Here is a 15,145-nt window from a genome sequence, read left to right as displayed (position 1 = left end):
GAAATGTGGGTGGGCATCCTCCTGGCCTTCCTGCTGACCGGCCTCTGCATATATTTGGTTTCTAGGTGAGCTAATGTTTTTATTTAACCTTATTTATACATTTTTTTTCTCTCGTTGAGAAAACATCTCTTTTCCAAGAGAGACCTGGTCCAATAGCAGCAGGGGAATAACGTTTCAGACAAAAACAACTTACATACACTAATACAACATTAAAAAAAACTGTAAACACACATACAGTACAACAATTACATATTACGTGAAAAAAACACAACATTCTTGACTAAGAAAACAGCTGTCCTAAAGGCAACTACACTCTTCCATGATATATACATCAATCAAGTGATTAAACTCCACCAACGAAACTAGATCATCAAATCGGGCCTCTGCATTTATTTGGTGGTCAGGTGAAAAATCATTCTCCTTGGCCTCAATCTCCTTGGCCTCATTCCAAATCAAACCCCTAGCTAGCTATCAACACTAGGCACTTCGGGGGCAATCCTAACTTCCACTGAAATCGAATTTCACTTACTTTAATTTGACTTGTATAAAAATAGAAGTTATGATTCATCCCTTGCAGAAAAAGATGGGGGACTGAAGGTATCAGGATCTACATAGAAACGATGCATAATGCCATAAAACAAATAGGCTATGTACGTCAAGTATACAAACCATAGCGTGGGAGATTGTAGTTCAAATGATGTCAACGGAAGTAGAAACTGCACTGCTAATTCATTCTTTGTAAGAATGTGGTTTGGCCGCTGTCCAGACAATGAAGAAGATATATCTCAAATGGTCACTTTGTTTTTCTGCCCACCCCAGGATAAGCCCCTGTGAGTGGGCAGACCCCGAGACAGACGAACACAGCTTCCCTCTCCTGCACAGCTTCTGGTACATCACTGGAGCCCTGACCCTGCAAGGTAACGCAGCTATGAGTCAAATCGCCCCCGGAGTCAAACCGCTGCTTCCAAGTCGCATGTAACATGGAGCCATGCTATTTTGGCAAAGGGAGTCTGGACAGGGGTTTCTTTCCTACTATGAAGACTAGAAGAGTCTAGAACACCATAGAATCTGCTTTACTGTGGGTCCACTAAATATGGCCGCCAGTCTACCCAGTCTGGACAGGTGTTTATGTTCCTGCTATGAAGACTAGAAGAGTCTAGAACACCATAGAATCTGCTTTACTGTGGGTCCACTAAATATGGCCGCCAGTCTACCCAGTCTGGACAGGTGTTTATGTTCCTGCTATGAAGACTTTCTATCAAAGATAATTGCGTAATTATCGTATTTCGCCGTCCTAACATAGTCTTCACTAGCCAGCTAGCTAACGTCCACTGATTAGCTGCACTGGGAAAACTATTTCACTCAACTGAACGACTTGATTAGTGTAGTGTTAGCTAGCTACATAGCTGTCTTTGCTGTCTTCGTATCTTCGTATCCAAGATAATTGTGTTGTTTAGGTTTAGAGTGTGTAGTCTTAGAGTGATTATCTTAATTTACAGAGGTTAGCTAGCCAGCTATTTGTCGTCCTTAACGTAGGAGACTCTGCTAGCTAGCCAACGCTAGCCAACGTCTACTGAATAGAACTCAACAACCCGGTCGCATTCACAGGTAGTATCACATTTTCACTTCATTTCATTACAGTACAACGGTTTGATTTGTTTGATCGTAGCTAGCTACATAGCTAGCTACATAGCCGTCTTTGTATCAAAGATAATTGTGTAGTCTAGAGCGATTTTCTAGGTTAGCTAGCCAGCTTATGTCGTTCTTTTAACGCAACGTAACGTAAACAACACTGCTAGCTAGCCAGCTAGCCCCCGAATAGCAACACTGCAGAAACTATTACACTCAACGGAACGACTTGATTAGTGTAGTGTCAACAACGCACCCACTGCCAGCTAGCCTACTTCAGCAGTACTGTATCATTTTTATTCATTTTAGTCAATAAGATTCTTGCTACGTAGCTTAACTTTCTGAACATTCGAGACGTGTAGTCCACTTGTCATTCCAATCTCCTTTGCATTAGCGTAGCCTCTTCTGTAGCCTGTCAACTATGTGTCTGTTTATCCCTGTTCTCTCCTCTCTGCACAGACCATACAAACGCTCCACACCGCGTGGCCGCGGCCACCCTACTCTGGTGGTCCCAGTGCGCACGACCCATGTGGAGTTCCAGGTCTCCGGTAGCCTCTGGAACTGCCAATCTGCGGTCAACAAGGCAGAGTTCATCTCAGCCTATGCCTCCCTCCAGTCCCTCGACTTCTTGGCACTGACGGAAACATGGATCACCACAGACAACACTGCTACTCCTACTGCTCTCTCTTCGTCCGCCCACGTGTTCTCGCACACCCCGAGAGCTTCTGGTCAGCGGGGTGGTGGCACCGGGATCCTCATCTCTCCCAAGTGGTCATTCTCTCTTTCTCCCCTTACCCATCTGTCTATCGCCTCCTTTGAATTCCATGCTGTCACAGTTACCAGCCCTTTCAAGCTTAACATCCTTATCATTTATCGCCCTCCAGGTTCCCTCGGAGAGTTCATCAATGAGCTTGATGCCTTGATAAGCTCCTTTCCTGAGGACGGCTCACCTCTCACAGTTCTGGGCGACTTTAACCTCCCCACGTCTACCTTTGACTCTTTCCTCTCTGCCTCCTTCTTTCCACTCCTCTCCTCTTTTGACCTCACCCTCTCACCTTCCCCCCCTACTCACAAGGCAGGCAATACGCTCGACCTCATCTTTACTAGATGCTATTCTTCCACTAACCTCATTGCAACTCCCCTCCAAGTCTCCGACCACTACCTTGTATCCTTTTCCCTCTCGCTCTCATCCAACACCTCCCACACTGCCCCTACTCGGATGGTATCGCGCCGTCCCAACCTTCGCTCTCTCTCCCCCGCTACTCTCTCCTCTTCCATCCTATCATCTCTTCCCTCTGCTCAAACCTTCTCCAACCTATCTCCTGATTCTGCCTCCTCAACCCTCCTCTCCTCCCTCTCTGCATCCTTTGACTCTCTATGTCCCCTATCCTCCAGGCCGGCTCGGTCCTCCCCTCCCGCTCCGTGGCTCGATGACTCATTGCGAGCTCACAGAACAGGGCTCCGGGCAGCCGAGCGGAAATGGAGGAAAACTCGCCTCCCTGCGGACCTGGCATCCTTTCACTCCCTCCTCTCTACATTTTCCTCCTCTGTCTCTGCTGCTAAAGCCACTTTCTACCACGCTAAATTCCAAGCATCTGCCTCTAACCCTAGGAAGCTCTTTGCCACCTTCTCCTCCCTCCTGAATCCCCCTCCCCCCTCCTCCCTCTCTGCAGATGACTTCGTCAACCATTTTGAAAAGAAGGTCGACGACATCCGATCCTCGTTTGCTAAGTCAAACGACACCGCTGGTTCTGCTCACACTGCCCTACCCTGTGCTCTGACCTCTTTCTCCCCTCTCTCTCCAGATGAAATCTCGCGTCTTGTGACGGCCGGCCGCCCAACAACCTGCCCGCTTGACCCTATCCCCTCCTCTCTTCTCCAGACCATTTCCGGAGACCTTCTCCCTTACCTCACCTCGCTCATCAACTCATCCCTGACCGCTGGCTACGTCCCTTCCGTCTTCAAGAGAGCGAGAGTTGCACCCCTTCTGAAAAAACCTACACTCGATCCCTCCGATGTCAACAATTACAGACCAGTATCCCTTCTTTCTTTTCTCTCCAAAACTCTTGAACGTGCCGTCCTTGGCCAGCTCTCCCGCTATCTCTCTCTGAATAACCTTCTTGATCCAAATCAGTCAGGTTTCAAGACTAGTCATTCAACTGAGACTGCTCTCCTCTGTATCACGGAGGCGCTCCGCACTGCTAAAGCTAACTCTCTCTCCTCTGCTCTCATCCTTCTAGATCTATCGGCTGCCTTCGATACTGTGAACCATCAGATCCTCCTCTCCACCCTCTCCGAGTTGGGCATCTCCGGCGCGGCCCACGCTTGGATTGCGTCCTACCTGACAGGCCGTTCCTACCAGGTGGCGTGGCGAGAATCTGTCTCCTCACCACGCGCTCTCACCACTGGTGTCCCCCAGGGCTCTGTTCTTGGCCCTCTCCTATTCTCGCTATACACCAAGTCACTTGGCTCTGTCATAACCTCACATGGTCTCTCCTATCATTGCTATGCAGACGACACACAATTAATCTTCTCCTTTCCCCCATCTGATGACCAGGTGGCGAATCGCATCTCTGCATGTCTGGCAGACATATCAGTGTGGATGACCGATCACCACCTCAAGCTGAACCTCGGCAAGACGGAGCTGCTCTTCCTCCCGGGGAAGGACTGCCCGTTCCATGATCTCGCCATCACGGTTGACAAATCCATTGTGTCCTCCTCCCAGAGCGCCAAGAACCTTGGCGTGATCCTGGACAACACCCTGTCGTTCTCAACCAACATCAAGGCGGTGGCCCGTTCCTGTAGGTTCATGCTCTACAACATCCGCAGAGTACGACCCTGCCTCACACAGGAAGCGGCGCAGGTCCTAATCCAGGCACTTGTCATCTCCCGTCTGGATTACTGCAACTCGCTGTTGGCTGGGCTCCCTGCCTGTGCCATTAAACCCTTCAACTCATCCAGAACGCCGCAGCCCGTCTGGTGTTCAACCTTCCCAAGTTCTCTCACGTCACCCCGCTCCTCCGTTCTCTCCACTGGCTTCCAGTTGAAGCTCGCATCCGCTACAAGACCATGGTGCTTGCCTACGGAGCTGTGAGGGGAACGGCACCTCAGTACCTCCAGGCTCTGATCAGGCCCTACACCCAAACAAGGGCACTGCGTTCATCCACCTCTGGCCTGCTCGCCTCCCTACCACTGAGGAAGTACAGCTCCCGCTCAGCCCAGTCAAAACTGTTCGCTGCTCTGGCCCCCAATGGTGGAACAAACTCCCTCACGACGCCAGGACAGCGGAGTCAATCACCACCTTCCGGAGACACCTGAAACCCCACCTCTTTAAGGAATACCTAGGATAGGATAAGTAATCCCTCTCACCCCCCCTTTAAGATTTAGATGCACTATTGTAAAGTGACTGTTCCACTGGATGTCATAAGGTGAATGCACCAATTTGTAAGTCGCTCTGGATAAGAGCGTCTGCCAAATGACTTAAATGTAAAATGTAAATGTAAGACTAGAAGAGTCTAGAACACCATAGAATCTGCTTTACTGTGGGTCCACTAAATATGGCCGCCAGTCTACCCAGTCTGGACAGGGGTTATGTTCCTGCTATGAAGACTAGAAGAGTCTAGAACACCATAGAATCTGCTTTACTGTGGGTCCACTAAATATTGCCGCCAGTCTACCCAGTCTGGACAGGGGTTATGTTCCTGCTATGAAGACTAGAAGAGTCTAGAACACCATAGAATCTGCTTTACTGTGGGTCCACTAAATATGGCCGCCAGTCTACCCAGTCTGGACAGGGCTTTATGTTCCTGCTATGAAGACTAGAAGAGTCTAGAACACCATAGAATCTGCTTTACTGTGGGTCCACTAAATATGGCCGCCAGTCTACCCAGTCTGGACAGGGGTTTATGTTCCTGCTATGAAGACTAGAAGAGTCTAGAACACCATAGAATCTGCTTTACTGTGGGTCCACTAAATATGGCCGCCAGTCTACCCAGTCTGGACAGGGGTTTATGTTCCTGCTATGAAGACTAGAAGAGTCTAGAACACCATAGAATCTGCTTTACTGTGGGTCCACTAAATATGGCCGCCAGTCTACCCAGTCTGGATAGGGGTTTATGTTCCTGCTATGAAGACTAGAAGAGTCTAGAACACCATAGAATCTGCTTTACTGTGGGTCCACTAAATATGGCCGCCAGTCTACCCAGTCTGGATAGGGGTTTATGTTCCTGCTATGAAGACAAGGATTGTCTCGACCAGGATTTTGGTCCCTTTTTTTCTTTATTGTCCCTGAAAGTAACATAGAACATAAAATATAAACAATAAGGAAAAAAAGTGTAATAATTGAGCTTCTAACCAACACAGCAGGTGTTATTACGCTTACATGCGAGATAAATCTATGTTATCTAAGTTATTTAAAAAACATTTTCTACATTGCTCCGTTTAAGAGAAAACTAAGATATGGAAGTTTGCACACTTTATAGTGTAGTCCAGATTCAGTTTCATATGTTTTCCATCCCATTTCTATGTTTCAGTCATATCATTAAATGAAACATAATATAATGTATGTTTGTGTTTTGCATTGTCAGGTGCTGGCCCACACCCTAAAGGCCTGTCTGGTCGCGTTATCAGCGCCGTCTGGTGGGTGTTCGCAGTGGTGCTCCTGGCCTGCTACTTCAGCAACTTTAACGCCATGTTACGCTCGGATTCCAAACATGTCTCCGTGAATAACTTCGAGGAACTGGCCAAACAGGACGTCATCGACTACGGAACAGTCGAAGGGGGATCCACGTTCAACTTCTTCAAAGTATGTGTTGCTTTAAAAAGAATAAGAACCCACACACATTTATTCCTTAGTAAACGTCAAGGTAGTATAGAGCCAGATACCTGCCAAAAGGTTGAACATACGTATCGTTAAGATCGTAAGAAAATCCATACGTAAAGTGTTAGGATTGTAGGAAAAGCCATACGTAAAGTGTTAGGATTGTAGGAAAAGCCATACGTAAAGTGTTAGGATTGTAGGAAAAGCCATACGTAAAGTGTTAGGATTGTAGGAAAAGCCATACGTAAAGTGTTAGGATTGTAGGAAAAGCCATACGTAAAGTGTTAGGATTGTAGGAAAAGCCATACGTAAAGTGTTAGGATTGTAGGAAAAGCCATACGTAAAGTGTTAGGATTGTAGGAAAAGCCATACGTAAAGTGTTAGGATTGTAGGAAAAGCCATACGTAAAGTGTTAGGATTGTAGGAAAAGCCATACGTAAAGTGTTAGGATTGTAGGAAAAGCCATACGTAAAGTGTTAGGATTGTAGGAAAAGCCATACGTAAAGTGTTGATTTAGGAAAAGATTGTAGGAAAAGCCATACGTAAAGTGTTAGGATTGTAGGAAAAGCCATACGTAAAGTGTTAGGATTGTAGGAAAAGCCATACGTAAAGTGTTAGGATTGTAGGAAAAGCCATACGTAAAGTGTTAGGATTGTAGGAAAAGCCATACGTAAAGTGTTAGGATTGTAGGAAAAGCCATACGTAAAGTGTTAGGATTGTAGGAAAAGCCATACGTAAAGTGTTAGGATTGTAGGAAAAGCCATACGTAAAGTGTTAGGATTGTAGGAAAAGCCATACGTAAAGTGTTAGGATTGTAGGAAAAGCCATACGTAAAGTGTTAGGATTGTAGGAAAAGCCATACGTAAAGTGTTAGGATTGTAGGAAAAGCCATGCATGAACATGAAACATTTCATCTGTGAACATACAAACACCATGTTGTGATTATGGACCAAACTTTTAGGCTTGAACAAATCCTTGTGTAGCAATTCTGATGTACAATAATACCTTTCAGAGTTTTGGCAGTGTCATCCCACCAACAAAAAAAACGTACACCAAACGGCCTATGAGGAGTGCTACCCGAACAAGAATAACACAGTATTAAAACACCAGGGAAACCAGAAAGAGGTATCCTGCACATTTTCAAGATAAAAGTCTCTATTCTTTAATACTCCTCAGTTGAGTTTTCTTCACATTTAGGAAGCTAATGCCATCTTGGCCATGTTCTGTTATAATCTCCACCTGGCACAGCCAGAAGAGGACTGGCCACCCCACATAGCCTGGTTCCTCTCTAGGTTTCTTCCTAGGTTTTGGCCTTTCTAGGGAGTTTTTCCTAGCCACCGTGCTTCTACACCTGCATTGCTTGCTGTTTGGGGTTTTAGGCTGGGTTTCTGTACAGCACTTTGAGATATCAGCTGATGTACGAAGGGCTTTATAAATACATGTGATTTGATATTATACCTACTCCTTGGCTATTTCACTCAGGACAGGTTATAGCCAAGACTTAATCAATATATTGTTTTGTCTCATTTATTGATATGGATATAGCCTCTGCGTGATGGGATTGTGCAGCGCAAACGGATATAACAAGTCTACATACAGAGTGGAATTCACTAATACAACAGTCAAACGGCCTAATATAAGACCTACAGTCCGTTCTCCCAAATACTGGAAAAAGTGTGATTCATTAGGTTACATGATCACCACAGTAGCCACACACTGCTATAAAAATAAATTATGCAATTATATGGCCATTAAATAACGCAAGCAGCATGGCATATTTAGATTGAGGAATAGGCCTAAATCATATTTACTTTCTATTTTGCAGCTCAGGTGGATACTCTAGACTCTTTTGTGTCTTTATCCTTTTCACACAAGTAATTTGCTGAAGGCCCAAGCCTATACTACATCATCTACCTACCTATCTATCTCCCTAAAGGGGCGGCAGGGTAGCCTAGTGGTTAGAGCGTTGGACTAGTAACCGGAAGGTTGCAAATTCAAAACCCAAGCTGACAAGGTTCTGCCCCTGAACAGGCAGTTCAGTTAACCCACTATTCCTAGGCCGTCATTGAAAATAAGAATTTGTTCTTAACTGACTTGCCTATTTAAATAAAGGTTAAAAAAATAAATAAATAAAAATCTACTAGTATAACATCGTTATTGAATGCAGTTCTAAAATAAGCTCTAGGCTTTTGTTTTGTAAATGAAAGTGGAGGCTGCAAAGCAACTCTAACATCTGGGCTAGAGGTGATTGATGGACTAGCTAACTTTGACTAGCTACATTCAGTTCATGTCCTTTAGTTGGTTGATTGACTAGCTAACTTCGACTAGCTACGTTCAGTTCATGTCCTTTAGTTGGTTGATTGACTGGCTACATTCAGTTCATGTCCTTTAGTTGGTTGATTGACTAGCTAACTTCGACTGGCTACATTCAGTTCATGTCCTTTAGTTGGTTGATTGACTAGCTAACTTCGACTAGCTACATTCAGTTCATGTCCTTTAGTTGGTTGATTGACTAGCTAACTTCGACTGGCTACATTCAGTTCATGTCCTTTAGTTGGTTGATTGACTAGCTAACTTCGACTGGCTACATTCAGTTCATGTCCTTTAGTTGGTTGATTGACTAGCTAACTTCGACTAGCTACATTCAGTTCATGTCCTTTAGTTGGTTGATTGACTAGCTAACTTCGACTGGCTACATTCAGTTCATGTCCTTTAGTTGGTTGATTGACTAGCTAACTTCGACTAGCTACATTCAGTTCATGTCCTTTAGTTAATTGATTGACTAGCTAACTTTGACTAGCTACGTTCGGTTCATGTCCTTAGCAGATGCCACAAATGTTTGTACGCATAAAAAAGATTTGTAACCAAGTAAAGCGAGACGTAAAGTAAAAATTGAATGTGTAAATGTTAATTCATAGTCATAACATAGGGTATGTACGTTTCCAGATTTGTTTCATTTTTATTTTTCATGTTTCATGGATTTTCTTACGATCCTAATGATACATACGTTCAACCTTTTGGCAGGTATCTGGCTCCATAATGGAAGTCAATAAATGTATTGTCTTATCTGTGGGTGGGTTTGGTGGGTTTCTGGATGAAAGAGTAGAACTGGAACCGCTTATGTCTCACCAACAACAGCCAAAATCAATTGTATCAATTTTGCATTTCTACGGTTCTCATTTCGCACACATCTCCAGAACTCCAAAAACCCCACCTACCGACGCATCTACCAGCATATGGAGAGGAAGAAGAGTTGCGTGGCTTCAGTGGAAGAGGGCAATCGACGCACCCAGGAAGGCAACTACGCATTTATTGGAGAGGCAGCGTCTCTGGACCTGGCTGTGGCTCGCTACTGCAACCTGATCCGCAGCAGCGAACTCATCGCCATGAGAGGGTACAGCATTGCAGCACCCCTAGGTGAGCTCCTAGCAGCTGAGTCCACAGTACCCCTAGGTGAGCTCCTAGCAGCTGAGTCCACAGTACCCCTAGGGGAGCCCCTAGCAGCTGAGTCCACGGTACCCCTAGGGGAGCCCCTAGCAGCTGAGTCCACGGTACCCCTAGGGGAGCCCCTAGCAGCTGAGTCCACGGTACCCCTAGGGGAGCCCCTAGCAGCTGAGTCCACGGTACCCCTAGGGGAGCCCCTAGCAGCTGAGTCCACGGTACCCCTAGGGGAGCCCCTAGCAGCTGAGTCCATGGTACCCCTAGGGGAGCCCCTAGCAGCTGAGTCCACGGTACCCCTAGGGAGCCCCTAGCAGCTGAGTCCACGGTACCCCTAGGTGAGCCCCTAGCAGCTGAGTCCACGGTACCCCTAGGTGAGCCCCTAGCAGCTGAGTCCACGGTACCCTAGGTGAGCCCCTAGCAGCTGAGTCCACGGTACCCCTAGGTGAGCCCCTAGCAGCTGAGTCCACGGTACCCCTAGGTGAGCCCCTAGCAGCTGAGTCCACGGTACCCCTAGGTGAGCCCCTAGCAGCTGAGTCCACGGTACCCCTAGGTGAGCCCCTAGCAGCAGAGTCCACGGTACCCCTAGGGGAGCCCCTAGCAGCCGAGTCCACGGTACCCCTAGGGGAGCCCCTAGCAGCCGAGTCCACGGTACCCCTAGGGGAGCCCCTAGCAGCCGAGTCCACGGTACCCCTAGGGGAGCCCCTAGCAGCCGAGTCCACGGTACCCCTAGGGGAGCCCCTAGCAGCCGAGTCCACGGTACCCCTAGGGGAGCCCCTAGCAGCTGAGTCCACGGTACCCCTAGGGGAGCCCCTAGCAGCTGAGTCCACGGTACCCCTAGGGGAGCCCCTAGCAGCTGAGTCCACGGTACCCCTAGGGGAGCCCCTAGCAGCTGAGTCCATGGTACCCCTAGGGAGCCCCTAGCAGCTGAGTCCACGGTACCCCTAGGGAGCCCCTAGCAGCTGAGTCCACGGTACCCCTAGGGGAGCCCCTAGCAGCTGAGTCCACGGTACCCCTAGGTGAGCCCCTAGCAGCTGAGTCCACGGTACCCCTAGGTGAGCCCCTAGCAGCTGAGTCCACGGTACCCCTAGGTGAGCCCCTAGCAGCTGAGTCCACGGTACCCCTAGGTGAGCCCCTAGCAGCTGAGTCCACGGTACCCCTAGGTGAGCCCCTAGCAGCTGAGTCCACGGTACCCCTAGGTGAGCCCCTAGCAGCTGAGTCCACGGTACCCCTAGGTGAGCCCCTAGCAGCAGAGTCCACGGTACCCCTAGGGGAGCCCCTAGCAGCCGAGTCCACGGTACCCCTAGGGGAGCCCCTAGCAGCCGAGTCCACGGTACCCCTAGGGGAGCCCCTAGCAGCCGAGTCCACGGTACCCCTAGGGGAGCCCCTAGCAGCCGAGTCCACGGTACCCCTAGGGGAGCCCCTAGCAGCCGAGTCCACGGTACCCCTAGGGGAGCCCCTAGCAGCCGAGTCCACGGTACACCTAGGGGAGCCCCTAGCAGCCGAGTCCACGGTACCCCTAGGGGAGCCCCTAGCAGCTCAGTCCACGGAACCCCTAGGGGAGCCCCTAGCAGCTGAGTCCACGGTACCCCTAGGTTAGCGACTAGCAGCTGAGTCCACGGTACCCCTAAGTGAGCCCCTAGCAGCTGAGTCCACAGTACCCCCCATAGATGGGCATGATAAATGGAACGCTGTGGTATCATTAAAGGAACATTTGGAATGTTGTCTGTGTTTTTTTATGGGTGACCTGCTGTGGTGGTGAGTATCTGAAGTATTTCATGTGTGGTTCATTACTTGATACACACACTGACCCCCTTCTCTCACACATAAAATACTCACACACTAACTCCTTGCTCTCCCACCCTCCTCCCTGTATCTCTCTCCCACCCTCCTCCCCGTCTCTCTCTCCCACCCTCCTCCCCGTATCTCTCTCCCACCCTCCTCCCCGTATCTCTCTCCCACCCTCCTCCCCGTATCTCTCTCCCACCCTCCTCCCCGTCTCTCTCCCACCCTCCTCCCCGTCTCTCTCCCACCCTCCTCCCCGTCTCTCTCTCCCACCCTCCTCCCCGTCTCTCTCTCCCACCCTCCTCCCCGTCTCTCTCTCCCACCCTCCTCCCCGTCTCTCTCTCCCACCCTCCTCCCCGTCTCTCTCTCCCACCCTCCTCCCCGTCTATCTCTCCCACCCTCCTCCCTGTCTATCTCTCTCCCACCCTCCTCCCTGTCTCTCTCTCCCCCCACCCTCCTCCCTGTCTCTCTCCCTCCCACCATCCTCCCTGTCTATCGTTTTCCCACCCTCCTCCCCGTCTCTCTCTCTCCCACCCTCCTCCCCGTCTCTCTCTCCCCCCACCCTCCTCCCCGTCTCTCTCTCCCCCCACCCTCCTCCCCGTCTCTCTCTCTCCCCCCACCCTCCTCCCCGTCTCTCTCCCTCCCACCCTCCTCCCCGTCTCTCTCTCTCCCCCCACCTCCCCGTCTCTCTCCCCCCCCACCCTCCTCCCCGTCTCTCTCTCTCCCCCCACCCTCCTCCCCTTCTCTCTCTCTCCCCCCACCCTCCTCCCCTTCTCTCTCTCCCTCCCACCCTCCTCCCCTTCTCTCTCTCCCTCCCACCCTCCTCCCCTTCTCTCTCTCCCTCCCACCCTCCTCCCCGTCTCACTCTCTCCCTCCCACCCTCCTCCCCGTCTCTCTCCCTCCCTCCCACCCTCCTCCCCATCTCTCTCTCTCTCCCTCCCACCCTCCTCCCCTTCTCTCTCTCTCTCCCTCCCACCCTCCACCCTTCTCTCTCCCTCCCTCCCACCCTCCTCCCCTTCTCTCTCCCTCCCTCCCACCCTCCTCCCTGTCTCTCTCCCTCCCTCCCTGTCTCTCTCCCTCCCTCCCTGTCTCTCTCCCTCCCTCCCCCTCCTCCCCGTCTCTCTCCCTCCCTCCCACCCTCCTCCCCGTCTCTCTCCCTCCCTCCCACCCTCCTCCCCGTCTCTCTCCCTCCCTCACACCCTCCGCCCCGTCTCCCGAACCCCTGTCAGGCTTTCCAATGATGAAGAACATAACAGTGGCCATACTGCAACTGAGTGAATCTGGGGAGTTGGCCTTCCTGCAGAGTAAGTGGTGGGCCAGCAGCTGCTTGCCAGAGGGGGGCCAAGCCCCACATGCCCTCCAGCCCCACCTCCTGAGGGGTCTCTTCCTTCTCCTGGCCCTGGGGTTGGGCCTGGGACTCCTCATGGCCATCCTGGAGCTTGCCTCCAAGGCCCGCAGTCAAGCCAAGGATCAGAAGGTAAAAGGGGACATGAGGAGCGGATAAAGAATGGACCTTTAAAAAAATATGTTATGTTTATTGCGATTTTCAAATCTACGCATGAATATTGAAAGCCTATACAATAATTTTCCTCCAACAATTCCTCTTACTCCTCACACCTTTTTCCTCTCCTCTCCTATCCTCCTCTCTCCCTTCTCTCCTTCTCTCCTCCTCCTCTCCCTTCTCTCCTTCTATGCTCATCCCCTATCTTCTCACCTCTCTCTCCTCCCCTTTCCCCTCTGTTCTTTCCTCTCCCCTCCCCTCTTTCCTCTCCCCTCTCTTTCCTCTCCCCTCTCTTTCCTCTCCCCTCTCAACTCTCCCCTCTTTCCTCTCCCCTCTCAACTCTCCCCTCTTTCCTCTCCCCTCTCAACTCTCCCCTCTTTCCTCTCCCCTCTTTCCTCTCCCCTCTCATCTCTCCCCTCCCATCTCTCCCCTCTCTTTACCCCCCCTACTCTCCCCTCTATTTCCTCTCCCCTCCCATCTCTCCTCTCTTCTCCCCACAGAAATCCTGCTGCTCAGTGTTGTTGGCAGAACTGAGTCAGCGCTTCGGATGGCGTGGGGCAAACGCAGGCACAGAGACGTCAGAGAAGAGCAAAGCGTAAAGGATACGTTTCACTGGCTGGTTCCTAACAACACCATTGAGTTGGATATGCAAATAAGACCATGTAAATCCATTCCTGTCCTTGAGAGCAGCAGTATCTTCCCTATCATAGTGTATCTACAGCACTATGTTCTGTTTCATAACGTACCACACAGCTACCAAGTTCCCCACGTGTAAATACAATGGCTTGTTAGAATATATTCTTATTAGAGTAGATTCTACTATAGATTCCACTCTGAAAAGGTATTATAGAAAACAGCAACAATAGCATTTCCTGTCCTCAGACGACATGGTCCATAGCAGAAATGAACTAACAGTGATGAAATGAAGTTGATACAGGCTCTTCAATGAACCTCCAGATGAATGTGTAAGTGTGTAAGTGTATGTTATTCGTAGGCCAATTTGTTGTTGTTGATATGAACAGGTAGGTTTTTTTGTACTGCCAAAATATGTTGTACTAAATCACATCTGATTGGCTTTTAAGTTGTTTCATTAACTGTTCTGTGTAATGTTTAACTGTCTACCAAATAAATCCCTAGACATGATTTTAAGATGTTGGTTGTCACATGATTTCACGCCTAACCTCTCTCTCAAAACTATTTGGATGGATAGAAAGCAAAGACAAAATGGTACATTTGATAGGCCTACATTTCTTCTGTTGCTTCTAGGAAGGAAGGGGGAATAAACATGCACTGTAGGTTTCATGACATTTTTTTCTCCTTCGAGGGACGCCGGTGTTGTGCCCAAAAAACTGCCCCTGCCGGAATTCCCCCCTTCCCCTTTCGTGTGAACGCGCACGAACTCAATTCTTCGACTTGCTTGCTAGTCGGAATTTTCTGATCACGTTAGGCTGCATTTCATTTTATTTATTTTAGACGTCGGTTTGATCGCGGTGGAGTCACTGGTAATGTCTGCAGTTTTTCCGTTTGGCTATTGGTTTCAAGTGTATTAGTCTATAAATAAATATATTTTCCAGATGTGTTATCTCTGCCAGGCCTGTGTCATACTGTAAGGGGTGTGTACTGGTGGCAGAGAAGGCAGACGCAGGAGAGCAACAACTGTGTTTCCAAACGGCGTTTAGTTTAATAACAAAACCCACCGGAAAGGAAAACAGAACAATCAAATACTGGGTACATTACCCGACGCACACCAGGACAGCCGTGCACAAGGACATGAGGGGGAACAGAGGGTTAAATACACACCAGGACAGCCGTGCACAAGGACATGAGGGGGAACAGAGGGTTAAAATACACACCAGGACAGCCGTGCACAAGGACATGAGGGGAAACAGAGGGTTAAATACACACCAGGACAGCCGTGCACAAGGACATGAGGGGGAACAGAGGGTTAAATACACACCAGGACAGCCGTGCAC

The 15,145-nt window shown here is 49.4% G+C and overlaps 1 protein-coding gene across 1 annotated transcript in view; it reads left to right on the top strand.

The window, feature by feature from the left end:
* The window catches only part of LOC124023286 (probable glutamate receptor), a 26,330-nt gene extending 12,015 nt beyond the window's left edge, over window positions 1–14,315 (top strand). The window contains exons 5-10 of the mRNA XM_046337795.1: window positions 1–65; window positions 820–917; window positions 6,216–6,433; window positions 9,646–9,865; window positions 12,901–13,148; window positions 13,673–14,315. The exon at window positions 1–65 is cut by the window's left edge and continues 162 nt beyond it. Of these exons, the coding sequence (XP_046193751.1) occupies window positions 1–65; window positions 820–917; window positions 6,216–6,433; window positions 9,646–9,865; window positions 12,901–13,148; window positions 13,673–13,771 (948 nt within the window). The 3' untranslated portion in view covers window positions 13,772–14,315. The remainder of the gene's footprint in view (window positions 66–819; window positions 918–6,215; window positions 6,434–9,645; window positions 9,866–12,900; window positions 13,149–13,672) is intronic.
* The last annotated feature ends 830 nt before the right edge of the window (window positions 14,316–15,145 follow it).

Source organism: Oncorhynchus gorbuscha, linkage group LG03, assembly GCF_021184085.1.
Source record: "Oncorhynchus gorbuscha isolate QuinsamMale2020 ecotype Even-year linkage group LG03, OgorEven_v1.0, whole genome shotgun sequence".
In the NCBI taxonomy this organism is placed as follows: Eukaryota; Metazoa; Chordata; class Actinopteri; order Salmoniformes; family Salmonidae; genus Oncorhynchus; species Oncorhynchus gorbuscha.
This window is presented reverse-complemented; position numbering and strand designations above follow the sequence as displayed.